General features: G+C 40.3%; 1 protein-coding gene across 3 annotated transcripts in view; it reads left to right on the top strand.

The window, feature by feature from the left end:
- The window catches only part of ANXA3 (annexin A3), a 57,672-nt gene that overhangs the window by 13,524 nt on the left and 27,818 nt on the right, over positions 1–16,330 (top strand). For all 3 annotated transcript variants that reach the window (XM_027087722.1, XM_027087721.1, XM_027087723.1), the window contains one exon: positions 12,813–12,900. In XM_027087722.1, the coding sequence (XP_026943523.1) occupies positions 12,813–12,900 (88 nt within the window). The remainder of the gene's footprint in view (positions 1–12,812; positions 12,901–16,330) is intronic.

A 16,330-nucleotide genomic window follows, 5' to 3' on the forward strand; every position in this document is an offset into this window, starting at 1 on the left:
TGTTCCCTTTTCTCCACACCCTCTCCAGCATTTATTGTTTGTAGATCTTTTGATGATGGCCATTCTGACTGGTGTGAGATGATATCTCATTGTAGTTTTGATTTGCATTTCTCTAATGATTAATGATGTTGAGCATTCTTTCATGTGTTTTTTGGCAGTCTGTATATCTTCTTTGGAGAAATGTCTGTTTAGGTCTTCTGCCCATTTTTGGATTGGGTTGTTTGTTTTTTTGTTATTGAGCTGCATGAGCTGCTTGTAAATTTTGGAGATTAATCCTTTGTTAGTTGCTTCATTTGCAAATACTTTCTCCCGTTCTGAGGATTGTCTTTTGGTCTTGTTTATGGTTTCCTTTGCTGTGCAAAAGCTTTGAAGTTTCATTAGGTCCCATTTGTTTATTTTTGTTTTTATTTCCATTACTCTAGGAGGTGAGTCAGAAAGGATCTTGCTGTGATTTATGTCATAGAGTGTTCTGCCTGTGTTTTCCTCTAAGAGTTTGATAGTTTCTGGCCTTACATTTAGGGCTTTAATCCATTTTGAGCTTATTTTTGTGTATGGTGTTAGGGAGTGATCTAATCTCATACTTTCACATGTAGCTGTCCAGTTTTCCCAGCACCACTTATTGAAGAGGCTGTCCTTTCTCCACTGTACATTCCTGCCACCTTTATCAAAGATAAGGTGTCCATATGTGTGTAGGTTTATCTCTGGGCTTTCTATCCTGTTCCATTGATCTATCTTTCTGTTTTTGTGCCAGTACCATACTGTCTTGATTACTGTAGCTTTGTAGTATAGTCTGAAGTCAGGGAGCCTGATTCCTCCAGCTCCGTTTTTCGTTCTCAAGATTGCTATGGCTATTCGAGGTCTTTTGTGTTTCCATACAAATTGCGAAATTTTTTGTTCTAGTTCTGTGAAAAATGCCAGTGGTAGTTTGATAGGGATTGCACTGAATCTATAGATTGCTTTGGGTAGTAGAGTCATTTTCACAATGTTGATTCTTCCAATCCAAGAACATGGTATATCTCTCCATCTATTTGTATCATCTTTAATTTCTTTCATCAGTGTCCTATAGTTTTCTGCATACAGGTCTTTTGTCTCCTTAGGTAGGTTTATTCCTAGATATTTTATTCTTTTTGTTGCAATGGTAAATGGGAGTGTTTTCTTGATTTCACTTTCAGATTTTTCATCATTATTATATAGGAATGCCAGAGATTTCTGTGCATTAATTTTGTATCCTGCTACTTTACCAAATTCATTGATTAGCTCTAGTAGTTTTCATGGTAGCATCTTTAGGATTCTGTATGTATAGTATCATGTCATCTGCAAACAGTGACAGCTTTACTTCTTCTTTTCTGATTTGGATTCTTTTTATTTCCTTTTCTTCTCTGATTGCTGTGGCTAAAACTTCCAAAACTATGTTGAATAAGAGTGGTGAGAGTGGGCAACCTTGTCTTGTTCCTGATCTTAGTGGAAATGCTTTCAGTTTTTCACCATTGAGGATGATGTTTGCTGTGGGCTTGTCATATATGACCTTTATTATGTTGAGGAAAGTTCCCTCTATGCCTACTTTCTGCAGGGTTTTTATCATAAATGGGTGTTGAATTTTGTCAAAAGCTTTCTCTGCATCTATTGAGATGATCATATGGTTTTTCTCCTTCAATTTGTTAATATGGTTTATCACATTGATAGATTTGCATATATTGAAGAATCCTTGCATTCCTGGAATAAACCCCACTTGATCATGGTGTATGATCCTTTTAATGTGCTGTTGGATTCTATTTGCTAGTATTTTGTTGAGGATTTTTGCATCTATGTTCATCAGTGATATTGGCCTGTAGTTTTCTTTCTTTGTGACATCCTTGTCTGGTTTTGGTATCAAGGTGATAGTGGCCTCGTAGAAGGAATTTGGGAGTGTTCCTCCCTCTGCTATATTTTGGAAGAGTTTGAGAAGGATAGGTGTTAGCTCTTCTCTAAATGTTTGTTAGAATTCGCCTGTGAAGCCATCTGGTCCTGGGCTTTTGTTTGTTGGAAGATTTTTAATCACAGTTTCAATTTCAGTGCTTGTGATTGGTCTGTTCATATTTTCTATTTCTTCCTGATTCAGTCTTGGCATGTTGTGCATTTCTAAGAATTTGTCCATTTCTTCCAGATTGTCCATTTTATTGGCATAGAGTTGCTTGTAGTAATCTCTGATGATCTTTTCTATTTCTGCAGTGTCAGTTGTTACTTCTCCTTTTTCATTTCTAATTCTATTGATTTGAGTCTTCTCTCATTTTTTCTTGATGAGTCTGGCTAGTGGTTTATCTATTTTGTTTATCTTCTCAAAGAACCAGCTTTTAGTTTTATTGATCTTTGCTATTGTTTCCTTCATTTCTTTTTCATTTATTTCTGATCTGATTTTTATGATTTCTTTCCTTCTGCTAGCTTTGGGGTTTTTTTGTTCTTCTTTCTCTAATTGCTTGAGGTGCAAGGTTAGGTTGTTTATTCGAGATGTTTCCTGCTTCTTAAGGTGGGCTTGTATTGCTATAAACTTCCCCCTTAGAACTGCTTTTGCTGCATCCCATAGGTTTTGGGTCGTTGTGTCTCCATTGTCATTTGTTTCTAGGTATTTTTTTATTTCCTCTTTGATTTCTTCAGTGATCACTTCATTATTAAGTAGTGTATTGTTTAGCCTCCATGTGTTTGTATTTTTTACAGATCTTTTCCTGTAATTGATATCTAGTCTCATGGCATTGTGGTCAGAAAAGATGCTTGATAAAATTTCAATTTTCTTAAATTTACCAAGGCTTGATTTCTGACCCAAGATATGATCTATCCTGGAGAATGTTCCATGAGCACTTGAGAGAAATGTGTATTCTGTTGTTTTTGGATGGAGTGTCCTATAAATATCAATTAAGTCCATCTTGTTTAATGTATCATTTAAAGCTTGTGTTTCCTTATTTATTTTCATTTTGGATGATCTGTCCATGGGTGGAAGTGGGGTGTTAAAGTCCCCTACTATGAATGTGTTACGGTCGATTTCCCCTTTTATGGCTGTTAGTATTTGCCTTATGTATTGAGGTGCTCCTATGTTGGGTGCATAAATATTTACAATTGGTATATCTTCTTCTTGGATCGATCCCTTGATCATTATGTAGTGTCCTTCTTTGTGTCTTTTAATAGTCCTTATTCCGACCATGCAAATTTAAACCGCGTATGGAGAAGGCACCTGTGTTACACGCATGTGGATGTGCTGAACTTCTTCTGTGGTCTCCCTCCTGTCTTCTGCATCTCAGGACTGGATGATCTGGCGTATAACTATTTTCATGGAAATGGACTTTTCACATCCCAAGCAGTATAGGCATCATGCCCGATTAGGTACTTTCGACATGATCGTAACTTCCTATTTGGTGTGTGTTTCAAACCACGGTTCCTGAAGCTTCTTTAGGTAAATACTGGCACTCAGAGAGTTTCACAAGTGGTCCTCTGCAGGAAGTTAATGAAAAACAGGTTAGACCTGGGTTTCAAATCAAAACATTTAGAGCTTTGTTTTAGGACAAACCCTGGAAAGAAATACCATACAATCTGAGTGAAAAGAGAGAGGCTTCCTGGGAATGAACGGAATGAACATTAAAGGGCTGCTCTTTGCCACTCCCTGACCCAAGCTTAACCACCAAGGAGGGAGGGTCCCTCTTTTATATTTAATTATAATAAAAAGTGTAATTTGACAATCTAACTTGTTGCTGTTGAAAACGTTTTAGATTGAGAGCAAGGAATGTGAAGAGGAGAAGGTATCATTTGACTCTCTTGAAAGTCTATTTTTGTTTTTTTTTGGTGGATGCAAAGCAGTTAGAAAAAATAAGTATTTTAGAGTACTGAGAAATAAGATTAATACAGAGGTCTCACATGAATTAAGAGAGTCAAAAGGGTAGAAAATTCTCAAGTCTGCCCCTTCCTCGATTCTCAGATCTTTGCTCCTTTCATCTTCAACTATTTGTGTTTGATTAAATACCGTGCCTAGGTTCTGGAGGCATGTTTAAATAAGAGTAGTGACAGTCTCATGTGAACAGGATTTACAAAAGGTGAAGAGTGCATTTGTCAGATTTTTGAGATATGGCATGGAGCTCTGAAAAGTCTGGTAATGGCATTTGAGAATTATCAAAGAAAACAAGACCCAGAACAAGAAAGCATTTTGTACTCATTTATTCATGCAGCAAATATTTACTAAGCATCTACTATGTGCCAGATACTCTTTTAGGCTCAGAGGATACAGCAGGGAAAGAGAAATAAAAAAGCGTGGAGCTTACATGCCTCTGATTTTATTAGGGAAGAGAGCTAATAAACAAAGAAATAAGTGTATAGTATATTAAGTCAGTTTTCAGTACTCTGGAGAAGGGCAGAGGTGGAGAATGAGAGTGATAGGGTACATTATTTTCTGCTCAGATATGTGAGCAGAAGTCAACATGGAGTGAGGGAGTGAGCTGGGAAGATATTTGGGGGAAGACCATCCAGGCAGAGGGAACAGCAGGTATACAGCCCTGAGGCAGAAGAGCAATGAGAAAACCCCAGTGAAGTGATAGGAGGGGGACAAGGAGATTTGGGGGAGCATTATAATTATCTTCTTTTGTTACTTCAGGGTCCTCCAAGGGCCACAAAGAATCCCTCTAGTCCTGACAGCCTTTGCATGAACTGTAGGAGTTTCCACTGTCTAGGTTTACTTTGCATTAGGAAATATTTTAAAATCTGTAGCAACTTGTTGTTAGGATTAACAACAAACATACTCATACGAAATCCATGAAACGGTGCATTTTAACATCATACCACGTGAGCATTAATGACTTGGGTCATCGATGCAAGAAATCTTCTTCCCAGGATGTTACAAACAGTAAATGTTCCTGATCTTAGCCCCTCTCAGGTGGATCCGTATTCCCATAGAAGTGAAGTGGGAGGAGAGGGAGTGTCCCCACTGTACTCCCCAAATCCTGCCAAGCCAGTCACCATTCCCCAGCCAAGAAGATGTGATGAAGCCAGATTTCTCACTTCAGTGAGCCAAGTTCCCTGTATCTTCCACAGTTAGAGTGAAGGTCCCTTAAATGCAGGTGTCTCCCCCGTAAGATGAAGTTAGAGATGCACAGAGCTGAGGCAAGAATAGTCTTCAACTCTCTGTGGCCCTTGGCCGAGAGGAGAATTTGGTCATGAAGGCTTAGCTAAGTTAAGCTCCTGACTTTGATTGTGGTACAAAAAAATAATTCTCAGACACTGGTGCTCTATGACTCAAAAGAAGATGAATACAGCTTATTTATAATCTGCCGCAAACAAATAATGAAAATGATTCTGAGAAAGAAGTTTGTGTTGATGAAGTCTTTTCAGGGGCCCAGTGTTTCAAGCTCAATCCAGATAGTTGGGTTTGCTGCCTTTGACAGAGAAATGCTGAGTGCTTGGAGAGACAGGAAGGAAGATACAATGGAATCATTAGAAACATCCCAGGTGCACCAGGCATCCATCTGGGCTTGTGGAACCAGATTGAAAGACTTAGCTTAGCTTGTGGTGCTGAAAGAGGTTATTTTATGTAGTCTGGACATCTTCCAAATCTCCCAAGATACAATGATCACTTTGATTTCTAGACTATCAATATTTGAAGGAAGCAACCTCATCAGACAGCCAATTGTCTAGTGTAGACCTCGGAGAAAGCCCACACCTTGGGATATCATTGTCTTGCTTCCATCTACTTCCATCAGACTCACTCACAGTTATTAAGCCCCTAGCTGGAGACTGAACACTGGGCTAGGAGCTGGGTGTACTGTGAGTAAAACAAAAGGTCTCTGCCCTCTGGAACTTTAATTTAGAGGAGGTGGAGACACAGATATAAACAGAGATATTGAGGAATGCTGAGTGCCCTAAGGGGGAAAGGGTGCTGAGACAGAATAACAGGAGAGGACCCTGTTAAGTCAGGGTCAAGTGGCCCCGGGCAGACCTGTCAGAGAAGATGGCCCTTAATCAGAAGACTGAAGGTAGGAAAACATTCCAGCTAGAGGGAACAGCACAGACAAAGGCATGAAGATGAGAAAGAGATCACAGTAGATGAGCTGGAGTTTTGGAGAGCTGAAGTGGGATGGGAAAAGGGGAGAGTTGGCTCCAGGTGAGGGTGACAAGGAAGGTTGGGCCAGATGTTGCAGGGCTGCGTGGACAGGGCAAGGAGTTTGGACTTTATTGAATATCCAATGGGAGGTCAGAGAAGGGTGTCCAGTAGGAGAATGCCATGACCTGACTTAGATCTTTCACAGATCCCTGGGCTGCTAGAAGATGTGGGAAATGGCTAGAGGTAGGCATAGAAGGACGCAGGAAGGGAGACTAGGGCAGATGTCCATGTCCAGGGGAGCAATGATGGTGACTTGGATGACAGGAGTGCCAAAGAAGGTGGGGAGAAGTGCACAGGAGATTCTTTTTTTTGAAGTAGTCTCATCAGGTCTTGCAGATGATTGCATTTGGATGGAAAGAGAAGGAATTGAAGGAGACCCCCAGGTTTCTGGTGATTGGTGGTGCCATTTAAAGGGATTGAAGAAGAAGAGCAAACTGGGGACGAGCACAGACAGTGGAGCCAGATTGCCTGGGTTCAAATCCTGGCTGTGCCACAGGCAAGTTATGTGACTATCAGCAAGTCTTTTAACTCTCGGCGCCTCAGTCTTCACCCCTGTAAGATGGGATCATAATAGGATGGGTTCTGAGGGTTAAATGAGCAAATATGTATAAAGCACAAGTAAGTACCATGTAACTGATACATGGTAGAAGAAATCATTTTGAAAGGAAATAATGAGTTGATACGTCAGATATAACCAGTGTTCAAAATAGAAGTCTGGGCTGTGAATACAGCTGTGGGAGTTGTCTGCACATAGAAGGGGAAGTGGCAGAAATAACCCACAGCAGGAGTAGAGGGAAAGAAAAGAGAAAGCGACTTTCCATTTTAGAACCTACTTTATAGATGTCAGCCAAAGGGGAGGAGCCAACAAAGGAGAGGCCCAGGAGAGGTCTGCCTGGGTTAACCCTGAGTGACACATACTTCTAAGGAATCTGGGTTTCTCCTTATTATAATCTGTGTTTCATAGAAACACAACATACATCGCTTGTTTGTCCCCATCTTCCCTAATTTCTGAATCATATTCGTCTTTCTACTCCAGCTCAACACCCTCAGTCTCAACACTGGAATGTTATCACATTCCAGTGCTCTGGCTCTGGGACTCCCCTGATGAAATCAGAACAGGAAAAGTTGGCAAGTGTGGGTATTTTCTCCTTTGAGTGAGCACAGGAAGAAATGCAGACATCTCCCTTGAACCTCTTAGATGATGCAGACAAAACCATAATGGCATTCTTGCTCCTGTCAGGCATCCCTGAGGCTGCCAGTCCCTGCTGTCCCCACGCCCTGCTTCTCTTTACCGGCCCCAGGTGGAGAGCGAGCCTGCAGTGGTGATGGGAGCCTTCTGTCTGCAGTGATCACTGCCAGCCTGAGGGAAAAGAAAACGACACTACCCTTTGCCCTGTAGGACCTGAGTGGTTACCAAGCCTTTTCTCTGGCTTCTTCCCTGCTGTATGGTTTCCTGGGGCTGCTGTAACAAAGTACCACAAACTGGGTGGTTTAAAACCAGAGAAATTTATTGTCTCACTGTTCTGGGTGCTAGAAACCTGAAATCAAGGTGTTGGCAGGCCATGTTCCCTCTGAAACCTGTAGGGGATCCTTGCTCACCCCTTCCAGCTTCTGATTCTCTGGCAGTCTTCAGTGCTTCTTGAGGCTGCACAACTCCAATCTTTGCTTTCACCTTCCCTTCACAATTTCCCTGTATATCTCTGTCTTCACATGGCTGTCTACTAAGGACACCAATCGTATTGGATTAGGGGCCCATCCTTAGTTAAGACCTCATCTTAACTAATTATATTTGCCAAAACCTTATATCCAAATAGGTCATATTCTGAAGTACTGTGGGTTAGGACTTCAACATTTCTTGAGGGGGAGGGGTGGGCACAATTCAACCCATGCCACCTGCCTCACTTGACCATATTTCATTTCAGGGCCTTTTAGAGTAGACTTTCTTTGATTTTGAAAACCATTTTTTCTTGGAAAATTGAATAAGTTTTATATTTTCCAAGTTTTGATCCTTTTATTTATTTATTTATTTTAGGCGACTCCATTTTTCCTTTTATCCAAAATCCTCATGACCCAGCAGACTGTTTTGACACTGAGCAGAGAGTGATCATTTCTCCCTGGCTCTTCGAGAGTTCCTAAGTCCTGAAGGTTTATATGAGGCTCTGATTTGAAAGCTTAACTTTGGGACATGGCCTTTCCAGGGCTTTAGGAAGTGATACGGGATTTGGCTTTGCCTCACCTTCGAAACGTACCTGCAGCAGCTGCTATTCTTGCTCTGGAGTGTTTGGCTTTAAATATGTTCCTCGTCAGCAGGATTGGCACCCTGTGTTTTTCTCTTTCATCCATTCTCCTGAATATAAATGTTTGACTTCTTGCAAACGCAGTGCGCTTTCATGAAGAAATAGAGACGACTGACTTTCCCGAGTCAAGGACAGACTGGTGTCTCTCAGGGGTAGTGGCAGACAGCTCCCCAGGCCTGGCTTGGCCACACCAGTGGCTTCAAGGTGTCATGGGCTATGACTGACATCTGAAGGATAGTTTTAGAGGGTCAGGGAAAGTTAAATAGGCATGAAGAAGAAAGATGCATCCTAGCCTAGTTATTAGGAGCAAAGACTGACCAATTGCCGCCTGTGAGAACTTGGGCAACAGCTTAGTCGTCATCTGCAAATAGGATTCATTATATCTGCTTTATCAGTTCACTGTAAGGACTGAATGAGCTAATGCAGGAAACGTGCTTAGCAAATAGTGAGTAGCAGCAATTGTTATTAATATAAAAAGCTCCTGTTGTTTCCCCCCTTTATTTGGACATTCCTTGCGGTAAATTTATTTTCCAACTGGTTTCAGGATCCTGTTCCCTTTGGGGGCATCTGAAGGTCAAGTTTGAGAGAAGAAAAGCAACTAAATGTGTTTAAGGGATGTGGATGGAAATCTGATCAAACATGATTAAAAATAAAAAGATTTTGCCAAGTATTGGGCTTCCCTGGTGGCGCAGTGGTTGAGAGTCCGCCTGCCAATGCAGGGAACACGGGTTCGTGCCCCGGTCCGGGAAGATCCCACATGCTGCGGAGGGGCTGGGCCCGTGAGCCATGGCCGCTGAGCCTGTGCGTCCGGAGCCTGTGCTCCCCAACGGGAGAGGCCACAACAGTGAGAGGCCCGCGGACCGCAAAAAAAAAAAAAAAAAAGACTTTGCCAAGTATTCATGTGATGTCCTGCACTAGCGCTGACACTTTGTTAGGGTAGTAGGGTTCATAGAAATAAACTAAGTCAAGTATTGATTAGTAATTTAAATGTCAAAGAATTAAGCCTGCAATGGAGCAGGCGTTGCAAGCAGTTTGGTTTGGCTGTAAAAATGCCAACATTCCTGAAACAATGAGCTCATCATCAAATTCTTATTCCACGCCCACAAAAGAATCTATGACTTGTTTGCTCGATTTTGTTTTGGTTTTCTGGGCAGCTAAGAACGAAATAGGGCAGTGATTCTCAAACACGTTAGTGCGTTGGAATCCTCTGGAGGGCTTGTGTAAACCCGGATCCTGAATCTTAGCCCCAGAGTTGTTGATACAGTAAGACTGTGGTGGGGCCTGAGAATTTGCTTTCTAATAAGTTCCCCGGCAATGCTGACGCTGCTGATCCAGGAACCACACTTTGAGAACCACTAATATGGAATTTCCTGAGGCCTTATGATGTGGTGGAGACCTCAAGGCATTTTAGTTACAAGGAAGTGGGTTCAAATTCTGGGGCTGTACTTAGTAGCAGAGTTATGTCAAGCAAATAATCTCTCTGAGATCCAGTTTCTCCCTTTTTTTTTTTTTTTGTTTTTTTTGCGGTACGCGGGCCTCTCACTGTTGTGGCCTCTCCCGTTGGGGAGCACAGGCTCCAGACGTGTAGGCTTAGCGGCCATGGCTCACGGGCCCAGCCGCTCAGCAGCATGTGGGATCTTCCCGGACCGGGGCACGAACCCATGTCCCCTGCATTGGCAGGCGGACTCTCAACCACTGCGCCACCAGGGAAGCCTGTCTTCCATTTTTAAATGGAAATAATAAAATCCCCCTCTTTAAGGTCATGGTAACAGTTGAATAAGATGTCTGTGAAGCACCTTGTTCACTGCGTGACATGTATTACTTTAAAAGATTCCATTAATTTCTTTTACTGTAAGATTTTTTTTCATAAGTCATATATTTATTTCTGAATGTTTTGGGCAATGAAGTCTATCAAATGAATACACTGCTCATTTAAATAACTGAAACACTTTGAAAGATTTCACTAAGATTCCATTTCAGAAGTCCTGTGCCATTTTTCACACAGGTGTGTGTGTGTGTAGTTTTTTTTCCTTTTAATCAAACGAGTAGTTCCTCCCCATTAAATTCTTACTAGGTAGCAAGTTGCATAATGGATTGGGAATTTCATCCTTCTCTAGTTTTGTACATTGGAATTTCGGCATATTTTGATGTATAGGTAGCAGAGGGCAGTGAAAAGGTCACAGCTAGAATGGAAACCCTGAGTTTTCATAATTAATGGATAATTAGAGTCTGACTACAGTTTTGTCTTTTGTATTCAAAAGCAGCCATGTGAATATCTCCATGGCACAGAAGCACCAGGGAAGCTTCTAAAACATGTGCAGTCTGACACCTCATTTCTAAAGACCATGGTTCCATATGTCTAGGGCAGGGCCTGGTCATATGCATTTTAATCAACAAAAAATCAATCAACCGATCTAAGAAAGAAATGGAAAATTTTATTCGAGCCCAGCTGAGGATTATGACCCAGGAACAGCCTCTCAGAAAGCTCAGAGAGCTGTTCCACCCTCTAGAAGTCAAAGCACAGTTGTATAAGTTTTTTGAGACAGAGGGCTGTCCATTAAATGATGTATTATTGACAGTTCACACAATCCAGATCTGCAAGTACAAAGGGGTAGGTCGTGATCAAGAAGGAATGTTATCTTTTAAGGAGTTGTCTCGTTGGTGCTGGGAGAATGTTGCTGTTTATGGCTGAGCAGGTATTCCTGCCAATGCGGGAGGTTTGGTCAATGCAGAATGCAGAAACACAGTGCACCGTAGAGGGGAGAGAGGAGGCCAAAGGGCAGAAAAAAATGTTTATGTTTAAATTTTTCTTGTCTTGCCATAAAATATGAATTTTATTTCACAAAAGAGTCAGCCCAGGTGGTACCAAGACTACGTTTTAAGACAGACTAGGAATGGGCTGCAATGTTCAGAACTGCTTTTAAATTCTGCTGCTTAACTAGCTATGTGGACTTGAGCAAATTCTCCAGTCTCCTTCAATCTTGGTGTCTTACACGTGACATGGATCATTCTTACTCATTCATCGGTGCCGTTGTGCAGGTTATAGTTAATGTATAAAAGGTGCCACAGTGCTGGGCATAAAGCGCTCAAATGCTCCGATATTGTGATGGTTCTTCTAAAATGCCAGACAGGGAAGGTGGACAGATAAGATAAACACGAAAGTTCATAAATGAATAGAACTGAAATGAAGCCAGTTGGCTGTGTGAATCCATAAAATATTTATTAAGCCTTGAAGAAAGAGAATTCTCCAAAGATCATGTTGAAGTGACTGATTTCTTACAGGTGGTTTAGATCAGGCACATTTACAATTAGTTCCTAACTTGTTATAATTACTGTTTTAGAATCAAAACTTTATTTTGGGTACTTTAAGGTGAAACAGTGTTGGAATGTACTGAAATAAATTGTTCAATCCAATCTATTGAATCAACAGACTATCATTTTTTTCTGTGCCAGCACATTAATTTTCCATTCACTTTAATGTGACAAGATAATGTCCTTTCATGAAAATATTCAACACTTCAGGAGAGCCTAAATGAAGCCATATTAACATAAGACAACAGAGCCAGTATTACTCAGTAATAGGATAGAAACATCAGTTAGAAAGAAAACATTGCCACTGTAAAGACAGACTTTTATTCAGAGTTAGGAAGTACCATATAAGTACATGTTTACTTGGATTTTTCTCAATTTCTCTTAAGCAGTTTTAAGATATTTTATTCCTTCTGTAGGATGGTCTTTCTCAGCTTACTGACAAGTTTCTAGTTTATGTGCTTAAAATTAGTATCATGGCATTTTTTACTTCCACGCTATTCTTGAAGACCTATGTCAGTGGAGCTTTCAGAAGGGAATTTATCTGCCACGATTGTACATCCATTAAACAAAGCTTAAGAACAGACAGTCCTAATGGGGTTTTCATTTATGGATCCTTTGGTGTAGGTTTTCCCAAGGACAGTGGTGAACATTAATTAAAACATCTTGAAGTCTATAAACTGCAGTTACTTCTAGGTGAGATACAGTGAAGAGCTTTGAAGTATCACTTGAAAAAAGAAGATGTAGGAAATTTCCACTTTCTCACTGCTTTCATGCAGATATCACTTTAAAGCAAATATTCTTCAGAATCACCATGATTAACCCAATTCACTGCTCTAGAGAATGAATGTTTTATATTTTCAATTTGTTACACAAGAGAAGAAAAGGAGAGGTCTTACTATAAATGTGGTAGCTGTCATACTGCCTGCATATCTGGGGTGGGGAGACTCTCTTGAACCACTCCTGAAGTGATAAGAAGGTGTGCAAATTATGGGTTTGTTGTGTGTTTCCAGTAGGCATATGGGAATATGCGTATGTAACATAAATAAAGATGTCACTTTGGACTAGTGGGACTGTCAGATATTTTCTTCTAGGTTGGACACCAAGGGACCATGAGAGATTATCCCAGCTTTAGCGCATCAGGGGATGCTGAAGCGATTCATAAGGCAATCAGAGGAGTTGGTGAGTGATGCTTTACAATTCCTTTTTTATTGTTGAAGCACATCAGGAAGTTAAAGCTAAAAGTGCATGGGTTCAGGTTGCCCAAGTTGCCTTACTCAATTAGAGAAATTATAAGGTACTTTAAAAAAATTGTGAAATAATGCGGCAAAGTATAGGGAACCCAGTTTTATTATATCTTAATATTTGCCATGTTTACTTAATATTAAACACTACCATGACCATCACTGCTACCAACAACCATCGTCATCATCATCATCACCATAAATCATTATAGATACAGTCCCTGACGATTCTGCCTGGATCTCATTCCCACCTCATTCCCTAGAGATAAACAGCATTCTAAATTAGAATTTATTCCCACGAAACTTTTAATTCTGTACTCCATATGTATGTACCTATTGTTGTGCATGGGCACAAACAGTATAACTTGAAATCCTACCTTATGTTTTCTTCTGCAACTTGTTTTTTTGTCCCTTAACATTATGTTTTTGAGATTTATCCATGTTGATATGTTTAGCTCTAGTTCATTAATTTTTAACTGCAGAATAGTTTATTATCACATTGTAAGATGGGAATAGTGAGTGAACACTTAAATTGCCTACAGTTCTTTCCTATTACAATATAAAAATATTGCATTGAATAGTCATGCTTATGTCTTGTTGTGCACATTTGCTAGCACCTCTCTAGAATATAATGGTTGAAATGTCTGGGTTGAAGGTAATGTTCATCTCCAGATTAACTAGAAATTTTGCCACACTGCTCTCTCAAATAAATATGCAAATTAGTATTCCTGCCAGCAATATATGAGACTTCCTCTTTCTCCGTATTCTCATCAGTACTTGCGGCAGTCATCCTATTCAGTTTTTCCAATTGAGTGGATCTAAAATTGTACCTCATTCTGTATCTGTTTCCTTCCTCCTCCCCATCCCCCATTATTGATGCAGTTAAGCATCCTCTCTTGTTTATTTTCTTCTTTTTCCATGAATTACACCTCCATATCTTTTATCCATTTTTCAGTTGGGTTGTCTTCTTTGTGCTTGGCAAGAAAAAATTTTTACTTTTTAATTTAAAATTTATTTTTTAAAATAAATTCTGGATACAAAACTTTTTTAAAAAATTACAAGCTATGAAAATACCTTCTCCAAGAATGTACTTTTCTTCTTTTTTTTTTTTTTTTTGCCATACGCGGGCCTCTCACTGTTGTGGCCTCTCCCATTGCGGAGCACAGGCTCTGGACGCACAGGCTCAGTGGCCATGGCTCACAGGCCCAGCCGCTCCGCGGCATGTGGGATCTTCCCGGACCGGGGCACGAACCTGTGTCCCCTGCATCGGCAGGTGGACTCTCAACCACTGCGCCACCAGGGAAGACCTGTAATTTTCTTTTAATATTGGCTACAGTAACTTTTATCGCATAGAAGTTTTAAATTTTAGTGAAATTAAGTTTACCAGTATTTTTTGTAATGATTTGTACTTATTGTGTCTTTTCTATGATGAGCTCATAAAGATATCCTCCTGTATTTTCTCCCCAAAATTTTACAATCTTATTTTTCCCACTGAGATCTTTAATCTGCCTGGAATTAATGTTTGTGAATGGCATTTAAATCTAATTTTATTTTATCTCAAGTGGCTATGTAATTGTCCCAGTGCAATCAATTGAAGAGTTCATCCTTGCCACACTGATTTGTAATGCCACTGCTGTCCTATAAGTTTTGCTATTTTTCTGCTCTCTGTTACATTCCATTGGTCTGTTTGCCTCTCACTGTCTCAATATAACATTGTCATAATTACTATTATGACTATTACATAATTATTATTATTTTATAATGACACTTAGTGTCTAGTAAGGCAAGAGATTCTCTTGGCTTTGCCCTGTCCTATGAATTTGAGGGTCAGTTTGTAAAGTTCCATGAATTATACTATTAAGGTTCATAATAGTAATTATACTATTACTATCAGTGTAATATTATTGTATTTCTGCCTGTTTAGGTTTTTTTTAATTGCTATTTTTAAATGAAAGTTATTTCTTTCTCTCCCTCTTTGATTGCCTATTTAAACACAGGGTTGAATAGACTTTTCCATGAAGTTAATGTCAATTTGAATGAACTAGTGGTCTTTAAATTCTATCGCTTGTCTTTCTTCCTTAACATTATGTTTCTTCACTAATTTACACATTTTGATTGGCAGGCCCGCTTTGAGAAGGAGGCTTTTGTTTGTAAGCACTACTCCCAACACCAAAACCAGGTGTCATGGTGGCATTTGCCTTAGGGACGTGTCAGATCCAGCTTCTGAACCATGAGACATCTTGGTTTAATTTCTGGTCTTGAGCATGTAGCACGTGCAGAAATAAGAGAGGAGAAATTGCCTGGAGTACAACCTACATGTAACTGTGGGTAGTTAGTTATGTCTGGAGTCTAGTGGCAAAGGGTATAGAGATGCAGAGAAGGGGGTAGGAAATTAGAATATGAGGTGGGAGCTAGGTCCTAATTAATTGGTGCACAAGCTAAGGGGCTTAAACTTCATCCCGAAGGTTACGGAGAATCATTAGAATTTCAAAAAAGGAACTGACATGATCTGCTGCATTAAAAAAATTTACTTAGAAAAAAAATTTACTTAGGCAGTAATATACAGTATAAATTATAAGGGGGTCAAGTTAGGAGGCTGTTGAAGTTTCTAGGTAAAATATGATGAGTGCACAGTGGCAGAGAAGAGGACAAATCCAAGAGATGCAGGTATTGTTACAATGTAAAAAGTAAGGAAAAGAAAGGAGTATAACTCCCAGCATCTTTGGTTGGATGACTGCATCTGTAGTGGTGTCACTGGTGAGGGAACATAGGATGAAAGACAAGTTAGAGAAGAAATAGAATGAATCCAACCTGGAGCAGCTGAGTTTGAGATACTTGTAGTTGGAGGTGTCTAGTCGTGCACCAACTCAGATACCTTTATAGGTCCAAGTTGATAATCAGACTCCAGGGCACAATGAGGGTTAATCTAATTCTGTTTACTTAACTATGCAGAAGAATACAAGACCAAAGACCCCGTGGGGCAACATCTGTCACTAGGAGTCCCAGCAGCTAATCAAGTACACCGTTTCTTTTGCCCCGTCATTCATGTAGAGTGTGTACCACTGCCGTGGGTGTAAGGTGTGTGTGGGTCACCTCAACACAGGGAAGTTGAGCCTTGAATTCCAGTGGATCTTTTAGACCATTCTAGTCATGCAGGCCCAAGACAGAAGCCAACTCACAGCCCCCAACCCAGGGGCAGTCCTCTACCACAAAGGAGCAGACACAACTTCTCACATTATCTTAATACTATAATTACCAAAAAAATAGTGACCTGGAGGTTGTTTTCAGGCAGGCCAGCATCAGCCCTTTACTTGTACTTACAACAGGTGGTTAAGTATATGGGTTTGAAATGCCTGAAAGAGGTATGG

The sequence above is a fragment of the Aethalodelphis obliquidens genome, unplaced genomic scaffold (genome assembly GCF_003676395.1).
Source record: "Aethalodelphis obliquidens isolate GAN/ISIS:26980383/991018 unplaced genomic scaffold, ASM367639v1 scaffold59, whole genome shotgun sequence".
Taxonomy (NCBI): domain Eukaryota; kingdom Metazoa; phylum Chordata; class Mammalia; order Artiodactyla; family Delphinidae; genus Aethalodelphis; species Aethalodelphis obliquidens.